The 13,417-nt window shown below is 35.2% G+C and overlaps 1 protein-coding gene across 1 annotated transcript; it reads left to right on the forward strand.

Annotated features, from left to right (window-relative positions):
- Window positions 1-845: 845 nt before the first annotated feature.
- On the forward strand, window positions 846-3,303 carry LOC113238324 (inositol-tetrakisphosphate 1-kinase-like). The gene is made up of 3 exons (XM_026475163.1): window positions 846-871; window positions 1,594-1,893; window positions 2,427-3,303. Exons 1-3 carry the CDS (start codon window positions 846-848, stop codon window positions 2,905-2,907), a joined length of 807 nt encoding a protein of 268 aa, XP_026330948.1. The 3' UTR covers window positions 2,908-3,303.
- The last annotated feature ends 10,114 nt before the right edge of the window (window positions 3,304-13,417 follow it).

Genomic DNA, 13,417 nt, shown 5'->3' on the forward strand with positions numbered 1-13,417 from the left:
AGTTTCATTTCCTATGTGTAACAATCGCGAAAACCTAAGAACTCGATATGACATTAATGTTTTTAATATAAATGTACATTTGAGGGTTGCAAATCTAACTTGTAAGCACACACGCAAACACACATTCTTCCATACACAAAAGTTATTTGAACTTTAGATTTTTTATTTTAATACATAAAATGTTTCATTAAGGGATTTATATTATAATTCGTAATTAATTTATTTGCGAAAACTCAGGTTGTATATACATATGTTGACATGTGCAAAATAATTATAATTTCACTTTGTGCAGCCAAACATTAGGCATACAAACATATTGAAAGCATATACATTAACTCCTCACTATTAACTCAATCTCAATGATCGTACGCACAGTAAATTGACCAGTCACATAATAGTACCTATTGGTAGCAAAGTTTGAAATAACCTGTACATAATAATGGGACTAGCTTCCTGAAATTAAAATTTTACGCAATAATAGTTTTTGGTGAGCATCACGATTAGTGCAAGACGACGCGCAATAACTGAATTGTTTAGCAACACTTATGTACACTATGTCTGTTTATCACCCGGGTTGTGGAGACAACCTAAGCAACTTTTTTTTAATATACCAAGTGATATGTATAACTTTGTACGAAGTGTGTAACAAAATGGTGTGACCATGATTTTGCCTTTATTACGAATAGACGTTATTTACTCTCTGTCAGTCTGATTCAGAATTTTTTTGTTGTACGTTGTAATCATTTATTTCCGGTATAGTTGCGACAATGAGTTTTGTATGATACAATATTTCCAGTTGGTGATTGTGTTCATGATAACAAGGCTAGGTTTCGATGGACGCACACATGTTGGAATGTTCAGTTGACGAGAGGTAACGCGCGTTGCGCGTAAGTATTTGCAGTGAATGATACCTCGCGGTCATCTGAACAGGTACACTGTCAGTGCCTATAATTCTAAACGATATAATTATAACAGCGACGTATCTAACTAATTCGTAACGTTTTAAAATATTTCCTCTGAACACGGCGGTACCGCGTGTACATACGAACGAGTATATGTAAAATGTAGGGCTTTCTAGACTTTCGATTTGAATTTTTGTCATCTGAACTTATGCTTACAAAAGCAAAAAAATCCTGGTATAAAGTCATGTACACGTCAAGCTTGATGCTTAAGATTTAAATTCCGATTATTCCCACTAGTTCTGTTGATAGAACTACTGGTATCGGTATATAGATTTACGATTCCCAGTAGTTCTCTCGGTTCTATCCGATTATTCCTACTAGTTCTGTTGTACCGTTCTGTTGACAGAACTACTGGTATCGGTATATGGATTTAGGATTCCCAGTAGTTCTGTCGAACTGATACGTATATCAGCATACCTGGAACGCTCCATTTCAACTCTATGACGCTTGCGATAAGAATGGTCCAAAGTGTTAAGGTTGATCTGCTCTAGACTGTACGAATTTTCGTCTTGCTACGATATTTTACAAAAGTTCTGCAATCATCAGCTGAAATAGTACCTTTCTGTTACATCCTGTATAATAATACTTTCCAACTAAGCTCCGTTTTTTTAAATATATTACAATGTTTCAGGCACTGTTACTACTCAATATTACAAGAGCAGCAGTCGTTTAAAAAACAAGGAATCTTCACACCAACCTTTGCAGAATTCACCACAAACAACATAGAACATAATCTACAAATTATGGAAGATAGAGGGGTGACATTCCCCGTTATATGTAAGCCTACTATTGCACACGGGTCCAAGTCGGCACACGAAATGATTGTGGTATTCAATGAGAAAGGGTTGAGCGTGTGTAAATCGCCGTGTGTCGTGCAAAGTTTTGTCAATCATAATGCTGTACTTCACAAAGTTTTCTTGGTCGGAAACAGGTCAGTAACCCTGGATTTTGGTTAGTCCTTTTTCTTTGGTTTCCCAACTAGCACTGGCATGGTAGACTATAGCCATAGTCCTCTTTACAGGAGAATAGGGCCATGCAGTGGGATCTTTATTGTGACTGATTTTGAATGTATAATTGCTGATTAATCGAAACTTTACTGAAAGAAGCATTTACCAAACTAAGATTTCCCGGTACACCAGAGAAACCAAACCAATTTACAAATTATTTTCTTTCATTGGTCTTACCGGGTATCGAATCCGGGACCCACACGTCTAACGGTTGCGCCACCTATGTCGTCGAACGACACTAAGGGCGCCTTCAAATTAGATGCTAGTAGAAGCGCAGCAGCGGCGCGTCTGTGGCGCGCCACGTGCGCCACTACTAATTTTCATACAATATCTAGTTTGCAAAAAGTGGCGGGCGCGTGGCGTGACTGTTGAAAATTCGTAGTAGCATAGCACTGAAACGCTTATATAAATAAGCGTCGAATTTGAAGGCGCCCTAACTTGTTTTATTATTTTCTAGGTATCACATCTGCGAGAGACCTAGTCTTAAAAACTTCTACTCATCAGACGACTTAGAGCCAATATTCTACAGCACTGGCGAAGTATGTAAAGCGGACAGCCAATCAACGCTCTCCATTCTAGATCCTCATGACAAATCTGACGTTCAAATGAAACTTGACGAAGTTAAAGTGAGACATATTATTAGAGTGTTACGAAAGGAAATCGGTCTGTTACTAATGGGTTTCGACGTAGTACTAGATAATGAAACTGGTAATCATGCCGTTATCGATATAAACGTATTTCCAAGTTACGATAATTTCCCTAATTTCTTTGAACATTTTTTAGATTGCTTAGATGCAACGGTAAATGGAGTAGATATAAGTAAAGTAAGTAATGGTGATAGTAAAGAGGAATTTGAAGAAATGAGTAATTGTAACGGCTTAATTAATGTAGGTACCCAGCCGCATATTGGAGTAACTGGGATGTATATTCATTCATAGTTTTGCTCTGTTAATGCAATTGTTTCTCGAATAGTATTTTTTTCATGTACAAAGATTCAAGCAAATGTAAGCAAAATAACCTCGATACGTACTATTTTTATGCATATTTTTTAATAATAATTTATATTGACAATCTCGTTGATCCAGCGAGTAGCACTGTGCCAAGATGACGAGTTCCCGGGTGCGATTCCCGGTAAGACAAATATGAGAATTTTTTTGGTCGCTCTGGCTCTAGCACTGATTATTCCTTCGTTTTGAGGCCACTTTATGTTCTTGTTCGGCACATAAAGTTACCTTTTATGTTTATTTATATAAACGAATATCACTTTAAGTTTTAAAAAGAAAAAAAAAGATATCAAAGTGACGGAACGAGCAAGTTGTGGACCTAGTGGTAAGCGACATGCTAGTCCATAACAATTGCAGTGACACCTCAGAGCTTTAAATTACAAAGGTCAGAGGCGCACTTAGACATAAGTCGACAAGCTTCATGGGCCTATAATTTCACCAGCACCCTTACCTTTCAAAACCGGAACACGGAAATGCTCATATTACTGCTTGGCGGCTGAAATACGTATGGTTGCAGTGGACGAACTCTTTCACAAGGAACTCTACTTTTAATCAAGTTCAGTACTTTGGCGTTTTCAAAAATCGTACCGTTGTCAACCCACGTAAGGTTTATTTCTGATTGTAAGTGTAAGATAATCGGTATGTCGCGGAAAACATCTTTCAAAGAATATTATTAAGGACTCCGTAGACTAAAGGCGATCACCTGGTCACGCGTTCACATTTTAAAAGTTTGGCATTCTTTGTGACGTTTTGCACCAAAGTGTGATAGCGTTGTGGATGTGGGTTTCAATGGAAAGGAGTGAGAGCGAAAACTCTAAAACACGTGGATTGTTTACTAAATCTCTAAGTATGTACGCCATGTTTAAATATCTTCTGGTTTCCTAACTCAAAGTTATGCAAATTTTATAAGTGCAACTCACCACCACAATAACACTAAATAAACATAATATGAAATCCGGACAATGCAACTAATCTTTATGTACATTTTTCATTTAATTTCCTTTTTTTTCAATGACAGTAAGGGGCCTTCCAATTAGACTCTTATAGAAGCGCTACAGTGGCGCCACTAGCGCTGCAGTCGCGCTACTACTAATTTTCATGCAATATTTAGAAGCGCAGTTGCAGCGCCATTTTTGCAACCCCAATAAAATTAGTAAACTAAAAATAACTGCAGCGCTATAGAAGGCTTCTTTCTACAAGTGTCTAATTTGGAGGCGCCCTTAGAGGAAGGTTTAATTTCAACTCTATTTCACTGACAATTAGTGGGTACAAAATCTAGTATACTATCGACTTTTGTGAGTACGAATTGTCCACTAACTTTTATTATGGGAGCTGTATTTAAGGTTTGCTGCCGAAATATAGGCTAATGCAAAACTAACTTTGCATAAGTGATGTTGTTAGTATCCGTGCATGTTGGAAGTAACTAACCAGTGATAGTTCTTAAAAATGATAACGCTTGTTTTTTTGCTATTAGGTTTACCGACGCGAAACGTACGATATCGTTTTCGCTCTTAATATATACGTACGGACGTAAAGCTTTTTCTAGCCATGGTAGCCTAATGATTTGACATACTGCCTATCAAGCGAGGCCTCTTCGAAAAGCCTCTCGGAATTTACGTGCAAAATTTAATTTGAAATTTACCATGAGGTTTTCGGTGAAGGAAAACTGCGTAATGAAACCTGCACGTCGAAGAAGGTTCACAACCCTCGGAAAACATGTAAAGTCCGCAATTCCCATTGGGCTGGTGTGGCGGACTATGGCCTAAACCCTCGCCTGAGAAGAGACCCGTGTCCAGCAGTAAGACGTATAAATGGGTTGTTGATGACGAAGCCTTTTCTGACACATTCCGCATTGATAAGTGCAGTGCCCCCATCCCCTAAGTTGATGGCACTGCAATGAGTTCCGTAGTTTTATTACTATCGTGGGTAATATTTTCTACACGGCTTGACACTCTTGTAGTTAGTTATCAATGTCATGGTATAAATAAATTAATGCAATAAACATGATATTAAGTAGTAAGCTAATTGTTATATTGTTAAAGGCCTTTTTGCTGTCGAGCGAGTTTGTCTCAATTTGCGCATTTCTTTCGATTGCTTATCACCGACCACTTTTTTCATGAAAAAATACTTTTCTAAAATAAATTACATTTGAATTATTGTAAAGTAACGAACACACATAAAAGAATACGTAAAAGAGCACGAGCCACCGTAGCTTGAAAGCCAGACTGATGTTTGAAGTGCAGTTGTATATTTTAAGTCTAATCTAATAAAGTAATAGGTTTCGGAATTTTGGAATTTCGGTTTCGAAAGGGATTTGATATTTCAGGTTGAAAGTCAGGATGATGTTCATTCTAGACGGTTCTAGACGGTACGTCAGGACTGATTGACTTGACTGGTTTATTTAAAGCGAGAATTGTGAAAATTTGACACTATAAAAGGTCTTTTTAAACAGTATAATTGAACGCAGTCAAAACAGTGTCACAGGACAAAGGCTTCTAACAAGGGTTCTGTTTCAACTACAGACATGAACGCAGATGAAATTAAATTTGTGTGACAGGCTTTGAAATAGGTGTTATTCGAGTGTCTGTAGCATTTAGTATTTAAGTAAAATGTGATTTTTCGTAATTCATTCCTTAATGCCTTCAAATTAGACGCTAGCGCTTCAATAAATTTTTAGTTCACTAATTGTGACTGAAAGGTGACACGCGCGTGTCACGACAGAGGCACCGCAACAGCGCTCCTAAATGTTTTATGAAAATAGTAGCGGACTTCAGCGCCACTGTGGCGCCACTGCAACGCTTCTATAAGCGCCTAATTTGAAGGCTCCCTAAGACGGTAAATAGGAGGTATATTTAGAGAATACACTTGAACGCAGAGCATGAAAATCCGCGTGATAGTACAAAGGCTTTGAATTAGGCATAATTGAAGTATTCTATACAAGTTTTACTAAAACGTGTTTATTTTGGTAACATTAACTCTTACAGTGCGGAATTGATTAGTTATAGGTAAAATCACGTATTTGATGCATTGCAATAAATTGGCACAATGCATATTTTACACGGCAATAAGACTGAGATTTTATGATGATTATGTTGAAAGTTAAGTTTTGCCCGCTAGAAACAAGAACATTTATTACATTCGTCCCCAATGATACGTAGACGTAAATTTTTGTTGAAAATAATTAAATTTTCATCGTAAAATATTTTGGTCTAACATTAGTTTTATGTTGGCTCATGTTACAGCAATTTAATGTGCGTTTATGGGAATATTTAATTTTTCTTTGCGTGCGTTTGTTAATGCAGGCGATAGTACTCATTATCGTAGTACTGCATTTTAAAAGTAAACGTGTATGTAATTGTAAATGCAGAATAATTGAAGTGTTGTCAAATAAATCTGAACCGTTACGACACAGAAAAATATTGCCATCCTTTTTGGTCTCTCTGTGTGTGAAGGAGACAACACAAAGAAACGTTACCAGTCGGATTTGGTTATAATTATATTACTATAGAATGAGGTTTGTCAGCAATAATTAAGTATGTTTATGTATTTATTATTGAGATTTTTTGTGAAATAACTTCACTAGCTTTTATTATGATTATTAGTACGAAGATCGAACACAGAAAAATTTTCTTCGACCCGATGGGACTTGAACCCACGACCATACTGCACCGTAGTATTGCTCTTACCAACTGAGCTACGGGCTACGTTAGTTGGTAGTAGCCGAAATTCTCCAGTGTTTTTTGTTCAAGATCTTTGTAGTGGATATTTCGGCATTCTGCGCCGGTAGTGACATCTAGTGAGAGATTTTAGAATCATCGCCTTCACTCTTATGTTATATGTCAAGCTTGCTACATATCGAGCCCGCCGACCCGGCGATACAGCGGGTTGGTGTCGGCGACCTTATTTTTAATCTAATCCTATGACATGATTCTAGAAGCAAGGCCGCCGACACCAACCCGGCGGCTGCGTCGCCGGGTCGGCGGTCTCGGTGTGTAGAAAGCTTTATTGGTACAAAGATCGAACAAACGCAAAGAAAAATTTCTTCGATCTGAATGGACTCGTTTTGTCGAACCATTTCATAAGTCTTACAAGCGCAACACCAAAAAAAGCCGTACAAAGATCTGCGACAAGCACATAGAGAAATTCGTAGATCTGCTAGCCAGCTAATTGGTAGGAGCGGTAGCCATGTTGAGGCGACAAACGGTGGTTCGAGTTGGGTCGTAGGATTTTTTGTTTATTTTTCGATTTTGTGTCAATAACAATAATAATAAATTAGTGGAGTATTTTCACAAAAAAATTAGACGAATATCGCACAAAAAAAAACAAATACTGTCGTAACTAAAAAAGTATGGTATTAAGAAAACACGATGAAAATTAAAAAAAAAGGAATGAACCTTATTGTGAATAATGGGATTATTTTTATTTTCACATAATAATTAGTTATCCACTTATAAACGAGAATACAAAAATGGTTTCATTCAAATTTTTTTTTTTACTTTCAATTCGTATTTTCTCAATTCCGTTACTTTTGAGTTATGACAGTACTTAGTTTCATGTGCGATATTATTGTAGTAAAAACAGCATGATATTCAATAAAAAATAATATTAAGTATATGTATTTGTTAATAAATTTCCCAAGAACAAAAAGCGCTGTAAATATATAGTTAGAAAAATATACGTACATATTTAGTTAAATAATCAATTGTAATGAATCATTTACTATTAACAAAGCATTTGAAGACCATTCCAACTTAATTTTATTAATATAACTAAGAATTGTAATATATAAAATACATTAAGTTCCTATTCAACAAAGCTGGTCTATGTTTAAAGGAGAAATCTATGAATTGACTTTTAGAAGCATGTTTGTGTATTTCCCTCAATTTATACAGAAGTTTTATATATATAGAAATCTTGTAGTGGTGCCAGTTGTAATGCTGCCTTGTAGTGGTGCCTATTGTAGTGATACCTTGTAGTGGTGCCGTTTAAAAAAAGCATTTTAATTTTCATACACCGTTGGGCCAGTTTAGTGTGTATGTGTAGGACTAAGGCCTAAATTGTTTACCATAAAGCAGACCAGTGTTCAGTGGTCATTCTATCCTTTGGTATGGGCACAGTTTGGTTACATCTGTAATGTGATTCACTGTATCTATTGATATAAGTGGCAAAGGGCGCATATTTGTAGAAGATAAGCTCGTGTAGTAGGCGCTCAGAATTTAAGGCGTACTATTAATTTGGATAATACATTTCTCAGTGAGGCTGATGGAAATTGCGTTATATGGACCAAAGGGCAAAGGCCCTGGATTGATATCATGTTTTTGCCAAACCGTCATCACTACTGTAATAAATTGTTCTTTTTTTATTGGATGGTGTTCTGCATATGTAACAACCCACAGAATGAGAGTATTTAAATATTGAGTGTTATAATATTCTCTACTATCTTTTGTTATTACTTAATTATATTGTGAAATTAATAGTTAAGTTAAATTAAGTAAAGGTCCTTTGTAATTTTAAATGTTATCTAAAATAGGCGTAAATAAAAATGTTTTATGCAAAACTAGAATATCTACAGAATATTAATTTTGTATGTCTATTGCGGTTAAAACATTTAAGTAAAACTGGAATGAATCATATTTTCATCGTGACTGTGCTTTCAAGCATTTACGTCTCGTTTCAGCGTCTAACATTAAAAGAAAAGGCGTCTATTGCGTCTTTTTTAACCTACCAAAATTGGGATTTATCTTTTGGCGCGATTTTTCTTTCATTCGACGACCGTCAAGCTGTGCGGGTATGTAGAGTGCTATCGAGTATTGTATTCTTTATTCCAAAATATAAATCTCATCTGAATTAACACTGACAAGATTGTGTTTGTACCGAGTCATGGAAATAAATCAAAATCCGAAACGACTGCTTATCCGGCGTGAGTTTTGACTGTCCTTCAAAAATGGCTTTGCAGGCCGAATTTAATCCCTGTTCCCCTACTCAATGTTCTTGAGTTAACGTGCCAATGACGTCATTCCCTGGAATCTGTTTAAGTCCTGAAGCCGTGGAAGACCGTTAATGTTCAGACAGTATCCGAAAACGGGAAACGTACCTGTCTCCGTATTATTCAGTTTGGATCATTCTGCTGATATAAATTTCGACTACTCTAAGGTTTTATAAAACTTCTTACATAGGCACGCCCGAAAAACATGTTCTTTTTGAGTAATCGGGTAAAAAACCAGTCTGTTTGTAGCTCTGTCTGTATGTCTGATTGTAGGATTATCGTTTGTGACGATTAGACGTGTACCACTTAATTCGTACTAAACACTCTTCAGAAAAGCTACCATTCGTGACATATTTGGGGTCTAAGACTTAGTTTTTTAAAAGAAGTTTGACTTTGATTGACTAAGCACGGTTTTTCGTATTTACAAATCGAACTTAAATTTTTGCTTAGTTAAAGTCGAAAGTTCCTTTTACAAATCTCACCCAAAGACTACGTAAATGTTTATTAATTGTTAAAATAATTTGCAAAAACGAGTTACCTTTTGCATACTAAAACTCACAAAGGTTTCAAATCACATTGAAAGGCATATTTTGGAATTTGCACTCGTAGGTATCTCACATAAAAAATTTTGCTTAATTCGCTCAAGAGCCGAATTCGGTTTTGCGTATGCAGTTTTTGTATTTAACTTTTATTGTGTTTTTTTTTATTTCTAGTATTTATTAAAAGAATATTAAATTTTATGTTTTACGTTACGCATTAATAAATAATTTCATGATTTTCTGTGGGATAGCTAGCGCAGAACACCGTCCAATTATAATAGTATATAAATTGACTTTTTCTAATACTGAGACTGAAATGTACATTAGGTTAGTTATTGATTCGTATCTAACATCTTCGGTTTACTTTTTGTATAATAAAGAGCAGCAAATAACTCTTCTCATCTTATTAACGACGAGTCGTATTATAGGTACCGTCAGCATCAAAATGATGTAAAAATATATGTACGTTTTATCTCAGCGTTCAGAGTGTTCAAAGTATAATATCATTATTGTTCAAAGTATCGGCACATTGGGAGAAAAATCAACCTTATTTTAATGATATATAATCGATATTAATGGTTATAACTAAAAAAATAATTCACATATAATGTTCAGATTGTTTTGATACTGACTGTTGTATGTACGGACAACGACACATCAGACTACACATTTTTGTTCGAAAATCGCCTCCATTGCAACGGAACAAGATATGTCAATGTGTAGCTTGATGTGCTGGCGTGTGTACATACCTACTGCCTACTACGCACTACGTGGAACATTTGGAAATATTCTATAATTGCCCATAACTGAATGTAACTTAGCCACTCGTTCATTTACAAAATATGCACAGATTATTTGCGGCGACGTTTATTATGTAAAAATGTATATCTACTTCATCTATTTACATATTTATGACTCATACTCCAATAATCAATTATGCACTCATTTCTTCCTTTGTATTTACTCATGAAGTATTATTACCATAATTTCAAATACAATATACAATGCCAAACTAATTATTTTGTTTCATTTTCACATCCGAATAACTCAAGGCTACTAAAATACAGAGAAACTAATTGATATATTCTGAAATATATGAACAACTTCTCTAGAATGATTATGTATTCAAGCGTAATTTATTAGCGTTTAAGACAAATTAACACAGACATTTAGAACAATAAAAAATATTGCAGATAGTTCACACACATGGTTTGTTTTATAAATCAACAATAATGTTGTGGAAAGCTAACATTACTAGACTCAAGAGTCAGCCATTGTTCATTCGACATAGTTCTGTGCATAAATCACACCTAGTTGCAGCGAGGTAAATCTGTACAATTTATTATACATTACGGTACGCAACATCCGCAGGCTGCGTACACAGATCCCCACTTTACTTACCATCTTAAAAGGTAATTTCTCTTTATACGCTTCTAGACGGTAGAGCTTATGAATCGGCAACGGTAGGTACGATTATTCAAGCCTTCAAGTTGCACAGTGTATATGGCTGTGTTCACGGCTGTACGCCCGGTGCGCCCGCGCCTTGTCACATTGAAAACACAGGAAGTGTATCTAGATCGCCTATCTAATGGGATCTCAGACAAACTTATTGTCAGCTAACGGTGGTCTGAGCGCGTGTAATAAAAGTGGTTAGCGAAAAATTGGAACCGTGTAATTGTAGTGTTGTTTTGAATTGCGATTCAGTCAGCTGTCGGCACATGGGGACAAAGCACGCACGCTGCGCGCGCAACCGGCCGACCCGCGATTTCGCGCGCTTCGAAATAAAATACCGCTCGAAATTTAAAACTTTACCGGTTCCGAAATGAACACGCGAGTTGTGTGGTTATTTTTGTGATTTGTTATTTATTATGTGCAAAATGTTAAGGCCAGTGATTTTTTTTGTCGATATTTATCTCGAGTTACGACGCTAAATTACGTCTGATTAATCTTTTAGTGTGTCTGGCACATTGTGTTGTAAACGACCGTGTCAATCCGTCAATCGATCGATCGACTTATGATGGTGCGATTAAGCGAAAATTTTAATTACAGAGTTTGTGTTTGATAAAGTGGTGTACAAAAGTGTTTGGGATTTCCTGACGTGCTTGGAATATCGAGCACAGGTACGTTTGAGCATGCATATTTGATTATTTTTCGTATTTTTATTCACGTTCTTGTAATAAGTTTTTTTTATAGTCAAATCTCATATTTTATTATTACTTGGTTTATTGATAGTACTTTTTTTGCGTCAATCTTTAAGTGTACGAAATGTACAATGGAAATATTTATTTTGGACACATTCTATGATGTAGAGATATAATAGAATTGTTCATTCTTGGGCTCCTACCTAGTACCTATACACTATACACAATGACCTATGCATTTTTAAACGATACAAACAGAGCTACTTCATAGTTTACCTCTATAAAACCAGATGATCTCAAATCTTAATGTTTTTTTAAACAAAAACGAACAATAAAACGTGAGAATGGAAAATAGCGTTAGGTATGCACATATAATGCTAATAAGGTTGTTAAAACACAGTTCTAGTTTACTTTATGGCGTATCGTCGTATAAAATTTTATTTCACTTTTATAATATATGTTGGCTTTCATTAGAATTGTATTAAACGCCTCTTATGAACATGTGGTGAGTCGTTGCATGGTTTACTTTTATTGTTATTGTCTTTCGATGTGGGTTTTTGCACTGTACATTATGATTATAGATATATTAGCTGTGTTATAAGGCCGACTGTGAAACATGTGATGTTTTTATGTTTTTATATTTTTGTTTTTTTATTTACCAATTAGTGATTGGATTTTATATAATATTTCTTGGCATAAGGTATTTTTTCGGGTTAGCTGGTTTCAGGGTTTCATACATGTGAAGTTGAATTGATGTTTTTACATACTTCTGAAAATTTTCGAATCAGCTTTTAAATTTAGAACGTACATACCTAACACACGCTTTTTTATCCGCATCGGAATGAATCTATCAAGACAAATCTTCAACAATTTCAAAATTTAAAAAAAATACAATTCTGTAATATATTTCTATAGCAGGTATTTACGTGAACCATTTGATTCATATATCTTCAATGGTGGCAATAATGTAAGCATATATTTTCATTCATATTCATATATCATTTGCTTATATAAGCAAGTGAATTAGACAACTATTAATGTCACTGAAAAGTAAAGTTGCCATGTGTACTGTAGGTATAATATTGTACTTGGTTCGTTTTCAGGGAACTCACTGAAACTGAATCAGTCACAAAGAAAGATTAAAATTTTACTGACTATTCATCTGCGAAATAAAATTTCTTTTGCGCATTAGCCTCTACATCTATAATTTTTCTGTAGTAAAATTTATATATTTTTTATATAATACATAGGTATAAATTTAATTCACTTTGGCGTACTGAGTGAATCAGTGACGTCGATCTTATAAGACGATTCCCGAAACGATCTATACCGACCTCCAGTGTGGACCCTTCAACCTAAAAGTGGTCCATGTTAGCGAAAATAATAGAGGGTGAATATGACGTTAATTCCATAACAGTGGAACCCATTTACGCAAGTCGTGACCAAAATTTTGACTTTCCATAAACGGATGATCCGCTTTACACAGATATTTCTATACACAGATATTATATTACACAGAGGCCATGTGCATATTTTCTTATTTTAGATGTATAAATTACCTATGATGTCAACATTTTGTTAGAAACAAGTTATTCGGTTAATTTACACTTAAATATAAGCTTCTGCTAGCATGTTCAAATTTGTATTGTATAGATACAGGTCGCATTATGACAAACCTTAGTGGTTTAAAATGCGATTAGAAACATATTTGTGTATTTTGTCCTTTATACAATAAATAAATTAAAAAAAAAGATAAATGTTAAAAATTTAACATGTGT

This window comes from Hyposmocoma kahamanoa, unplaced genomic scaffold, assembly GCF_003589595.1.
Source record: "Hyposmocoma kahamanoa isolate Upper Pololo Valley unplaced genomic scaffold, ASM358959v1 95, whole genome shotgun sequence".
Classification (NCBI taxonomy): domain Eukaryota; kingdom Metazoa; phylum Arthropoda; class Insecta; order Lepidoptera; family Cosmopterigidae; genus Hyposmocoma; species Hyposmocoma kahamanoa.